The sequence below is a fragment of the Loxodonta africana genome, chromosome 9, assembly GCF_030014295.1.
Source record: "Loxodonta africana isolate mLoxAfr1 chromosome 9, mLoxAfr1.hap2, whole genome shotgun sequence".
Lineage (NCBI taxonomy): Eukaryota > Metazoa > Chordata > Mammalia > Proboscidea > Elephantidae > Loxodonta > Loxodonta africana.
In genome coordinates, this window is record NC_087350.1 from 43,745,456 (window position 1) to 43,751,455 (window position 6,000).

At 43.0% G+C, this 6,000-nt stretch overlaps 1 protein-coding gene across 1 annotated transcript in view; it reads left to right on the forward strand.

Annotated features, from left to right (window-relative positions):
• The window catches only part of MED27 (mediator complex subunit 27), a 230,786-nt gene extending 226,778 nt beyond the window's left edge, over window positions 1-4,008 (forward strand). Inside the window, exon 8 of the mRNA XM_003407504.4 lies at window positions 1,538-4,008. Coding sequence (XP_003407552.1) covers window positions 1,538-1,672 — 135 coding nt within the window. The 3' untranslated portion in view covers window positions 1,673-4,008. The remainder of the gene's footprint in view (window positions 1-1,537) is intronic.
• Window positions 4,009-6,000: the final 1,992 nt, after the last annotated feature.

Sequence of the window (6,000 nt, forward strand, 5' to 3'; positions counted from 1 at the left end):
ATGACCAGTTGGCCTAAGTGGGCTAACAACTGGCTCCACCTCATCCTTGACAGAATCGGCCACCTCTTTTAATATCACACCGACACGGCTTCATGTTTGTCCATCAGTAGGCTCTATCTTTCTTCACTGCTGCTAAACTCCCCCTTTCTTCCTGCTAGAACCTATTCCAAAGATTTACCTATTACCAAGGTCAAATCAGTGTTGACAGCTAGGCGGGGGGTATTGCTTATCAATCCATTCTATCGCTGTGCCTCAACAGTTAAGCTTCTTAGAGAGCCTCTTGTTCAGTGCTTAAAAGACATATATGCAGCTTATTGATTGGCTTAACGGTGTTGGGGGAGTTGAACACAGTAAACCCGAGTGCTCAACAGAGTTGTCCATGTATTGGTTCTTTTATGGGTCAAGAGAGCAGTTCAGTGAAATCCTCATTTTTGGATGGATATAAAGACTCGCTTTTTAGCCTAACATGTTTTAGTGCCTAGTTTCCTTTTGGTAATTGACTTTTTGATTTTTGGAGAATTTGAATCTGATCAGCGCTGAAGGATAAAGAGTTTAACCAAATGATCTGTTGACCTCCTTGTGTTTATTGCCAAAACCCTGCAAAAATCCAGCCCTCTGGAAGGGGGACAGTATTGATGGTCTAAGGTGTGCCACTATGAAGGCGTCTGTGATGAAGATGGAAGAATTTGTATCAATAAACTCAGCCGACCTCTTCAGAGAACAATTTTCTCTTATCGACATAATTCAGGAGGACATTAAGTGGTGAAATTTATGTGCCCCTTTCACGGGGAGAACTTGCTTGCCTGTTGTAGATTATTGGTAGGATGTTTTTTTTTTTTAGTAGTGAATCTCCTTGGGTTTGAGAATTGAGTTACGTGAGTCTCATCCTTATGTATGATGCCCAAAAGAACTCTGCACTCTGAACTACTCCAGTGTGTATTTATTGCTTATTATGTTACCCAGCAGCACCAGGGTTGTCCCCGCTTTCCCCCCCAGGTGTGTTAGGCCACATTGTGACAGTGAGTGGTGACCTCTGAAATCAGATTAGAAAGAAGGTCTGTTGACCTTAGTGGAGAATTCTAAAACCATCATCTATTAGAAGTCTTCCTTATAGCACATGTCCATGACCACTTCTTGGTAGTGAACAAGGAGAAGAGAATCAATACTAACATTCAGAAGACATGGTACGCAGAAGATGAAACGTGGTTATGTTTGCCCCCAGAGCCGTAGGCTGTGTGGTGGTTCACGGTGACTCCTCAGGGAGTGCTTGAGTGCTTCCTGCTTTGGACAGTATGAATTTCTATTTTAAAAAGTCCCTCAGCTAGGAGGGCAAGGTGGGAGCATCAGAACTGATTGTCAGCAGTGTTACGACCTTGTGGGTTCTGCATGCTTCTTTCTGTAAAATCACAGGGTATCTTTTGGGGTCAAAGCCAACTTAAGTTCTCTGTCCTGGGGATCATTAGACTTGACAGGAAGGATGACACTGGAAGTAGCCAGATCCCGTTTCTTTCATTTTTCTCCTCACTTCTCTTTTTAGACCTGGTTAAGAAGTTACATAAAGCTGTTTCAGGCCCCATGCCAGCGCTGCGGGAAGTTTCTCCAAGACGGCCTTCCCCCCACGTGGAGGGATTTCCGAACCCTCGAAGCCTTCCATGACACCTGCCGACAGTAACCCCACTCCAGCCCCACTTCTACCCCAGGCTGGCATGCAGACCGCCATCTAGCACCTTCCCAGACATGCCTGAAGTAATATTGATGGCTCCGAGGGTTCTTCACTGTTCAAATATCAAAACAGCTGTTCTTGTCCTTTCATAAAATAGAATATTGTATATTAAGGCTGAGCCTCTTAAAAAAACAGTTTCCATCTCTGGTTGATGGGACTAATCATAGATGTTAGCCAGTGTATAGAAGGCAAGGTAGACCTTTCTAGAATATAATATAAGAAAGTTATGCAGCATGTTCTTCAGTGAGTCAGTCCTTCTGGATCTGTGTTTTATGTCATTTTTGTGAGTTGTTGTCATATGAGTGAGCACTCTGTTTATATCCATTGTCATGCTAGGTTAACTTATTTTTGTAATTAATAAACCTTTTCTATCTAGAGCAAGCCTTTGTCTCCTGTTTCTTGTAGCAATTTTACATGCAGTTCTGTGAACATGTGAGCAGATCAGGGCCTTTTGAAAAAAAAACACTCAGTAATATCTGTGTTTAAAACATAGTTCTTTTTGAGGAGACGTTTCCCTGCTTCGTGCTTTCAGGGGGCAGGGCCGTGTTGGCAAATATTCAATTTCAGAGACATTTTAGCAGCTTGAAAAATGGTTTCTTCTTTTCTTCGGGGAGGGGAGTGGGGGGCACAGATGTTTCTTTTTTGCTAAATTAATAACATACACACACACCAAAAAGAAAAGAAACCTGCTCGCATTAACCAGTTAGAAAATATATGAGCAAAAGTGACACGTGTGTGACTTGTTTGTCCCAGAGCTTTGTCCTGAGTGTTACTATGAAATAGATTCCAGCCCTATCTGCATAATTCATTCAGTGCCACAAAACCAACCCTGAAAGCCATGTCTGTTTATAGTAAGAATCGTTGATTGGAAACAACCTAAGTGCCCATCAACAGATGAATGGATAAATAGACTGGTACATACACACAGTGGAACACTACGCAACTATAAAGAATAACGAATCCACTAAACATCTCACAACATGGATGAATTTGGAGGACATTATGCTGAGTGAAATAAGTCAGTCACAAAAGGATGAATATTGTATGAGACCACAATTACAAAAAAAAAAACAAGAAAATGTTTATACACGGGGGGGAAAAAATTCTTTGATGGTTATCAGGGGTGGGGGGGGAAGAGGGAAAATTACTAACTGGAGAGTAGACCTGTTAATACTGGTGAAGGGAAAGGCAATACACGATACGGGGGAAGTCAGCACAACATGACCAAGGCAAGGGAAAACAATGAGAGGAACGTAAGAATAAAGAGAAACTATGATAATTACTGTAACATAGGCAATCCTGCAACAATGGTATTAACAACCAGTAATCTGTGAATGGCTACATAGGAACATAGGTGTGCTAAAGACATGTGGGAGAGTGTAAGGAAGGCACTGTCCTGCAGATATAGGTTTGGTTGTGGATATTTCTACATTCATAATTGTAGGTGCTACATGTATATTAATTGGACAATATATGGAAACCTCTTAGACATAACCAAACACCTTGTGAGACGAAGTTCCTAGGCTCAAAGGCAAAGGACCACAGGCTCAGGGACATCTATCTCAATTGGCACAGCATAGTTCACAAAGACAATTTTCTGCATCCTACTTTGGTGAGTAGAATCTGGGGTCTTAAAAGCTTTCAAGTGGCCATCTAACACACAGCTACTGGTCTCTTCCTACCTGGAGCAAAGGACAGTAAAGAAAACCAAAGACTCAGGGGAGCAGTTAGTCCAAAGGACCAAAAGACCACATGAACCACAGCCTACATGACCCAAGACCAGAAGAACTGGATGGTGCCCAGACACTACTACCGACTACTCTTAACTGGGATCTCAACAGAGTGTCCCGGACAGAGCAGGAGAAAAATGTAGAACAAAAAAATTAAAAATGAAAGACCAGACTTACTGGCCTGAGAGAGACTGGAGGTACACCCGAGACTACCTGACCTGGAACTGAAACTATTCCCAGAGACCACCTTTCAGGCAAACAATAGACAGGGCCGTAAGATAAATAATAACACCCACGAGGAATGAGTTCCTTAGAACAATCAGTTGTACAAGATCAAAAGAATAACGTTTGCCCAAAAGCAAAGACGAGAAGGCAGGAAGGGGTAGAAAATCCAGACAAAAGGAAACTGGGAACCCAAGGCTGAAATAGGGAGAGTGCTGACACGTTGAGGAAAATGTAACGGAACACCTTCTCTGCAAACTTTTGAATGGGAAACTTATTTGCTCTGTAAATTTTCACCTAAAGCACAATTAAAAAAAAAAAAAAAAAAAAACCTGTTGATCTCGTAAAGATCTAGAGAACAATGGGGGAGTTTCTCAAGGTTTTCCTGGCACAGCCTACACTGCAAATAGCATTCTGTTTGCAATGAATGATGCCAGGAGACACGCTGCCTTCTGAGATGTCCAGAAGAACGAGGTATTTCCTACCTTGATTCTGTACAGTCCAACCCCATCTCACTTACCCCCACCAGGCTGAAAGGAACCAGAGTCTGAGGGGATTTAGTGAGCCCTGGTGGCGCAGCAGTTAAGAGTTTAGCTGCCAACCAAAAAGGTCAGTGGTTCAAATCCACCAGCTGCTCCTTGGAAACCCTATGGGGCAGTTCTGAAGTGTCTTATAGGGTAACTATGAGCTGGAATCAACGACAGCAATCAGTTTAAACTATCCCTGGGTGGCACAAATGGTTTGTGCTCAACTACTAACCTAAAGATTGGTGGTTCAAACCACCCAACAGCTCTGCAGAAGAAAGGCCTTGCAAAATGCTGTAAAGATAACAGCCGAAAAAACCTTGTGGAACAGCTCTACTCTGTAACACATGGGGTCACCATGAGTCTAACCATGAGTCCGAATCAACTCAACAGCTATGGAAATTTCTTTTTCCAACTGTAGGATGTTGTTGTTGTTAGCTGTTGTCAAGTCAGCCCGCGGTAGTGCTACTCAAAATTCAGCCCTTAGCCCAGTAGGCTCAGTGTTGTGGGAACTGATTAGAAATACAAATCCTCAGCCCCACTCCTCCCACCCCTCCCCCCGTGACTCTGATGCTCAACCACTGCTAGAGGAGAACTGGCAACGCTTGCAACACCCAGTTTGGGAAAGTGTGATGAGAGGCAGCGTGGTGTAGTACTAGAACGTTTACATACAGGCGATGATTTTACATGAAATACCATAGTTCGTCAAATCTACGATGCCATCGCCTGTAAGATGCACCGTTATTTTCCGAACCACTAAGAAAGAAAGAAAAAGCGCTGCCAATTAAACTATGGCACAGGCCTTAATGATAATCCTGCACGACACATGAATCAGCCTCACCAGCCTTTCATGGCTTTGAAATCTCTTTCATCTGTTCCAAGGGGCTTGGTAATTTCACCTGCCTTGAGTTTTATCATTTAGCATGTAACAGGTGATCCTTTTACATGAATCTCAGTAACAAAACATAACCCAGCTTCATGGACTTGTGAGCATCTGCTTTCTTTGGTCTCCTGAGACAGTTGTTTGTTGCTTTCCAAGAAAATATGGAATTAAGGACATTCTTCCATCAGTGAATACTTGCTTTGCTGATAGCAAATTTATGTCTTGTTGCTGTCCCATCCTCTTCTGGGGATATAATGACATTTTGTTTCAGTGCTGCAGTTAGTGCTGTCTTTTCGAAGACACTTAAAATAGACTGACCCTGGGCAGTACCAACAGTGCGCATAGCTCATGTGAAGTGACGGCAGGCAATGTGAGTGGCTCTAACCAAGTTGGGGCATGTGCAGACAATGACAAGTACATCGTGACTGCCAGCCGGCTGACAGCGCACATCAAAGATGTTAAAATGTGGAAAATACTCATCTGAGAATTGATGAAATTACAGTAACATTAAATCACATTGTGAGAAAGCTATTTGAATTTGTAACTGTTTTAATCCTCCAGGAAGATTACAGCAAGTCTGAGAAAATCTCCATTGGGACTAAAGGTCGCTCTAACTATAGTAGCCATCGAGTTGATTCCCACTTATGGCGACCCCATGTGTGTTAGAGTAGAACTGTGCTGCATGGGGTTTTCAGTGACTGATTTTTTGGAAGTAGGTGGCCAGACCTTTCTTCTGAGGAGCCTCTGGGTGGACTCAAACTTCGAGTTTTTTGGTTAGCAGCCAAGTGCCTTGACCATTTGCAACACCCAGGGACTCCAAAGATCTCTCTGGCCTCCCACTGATCTAGTTTTTTAACAGAGCAGGCCTTGTGCTCTGAGCCTTGAGCATGCAACAGTTTCTGTGTTGAATGTAAAGAC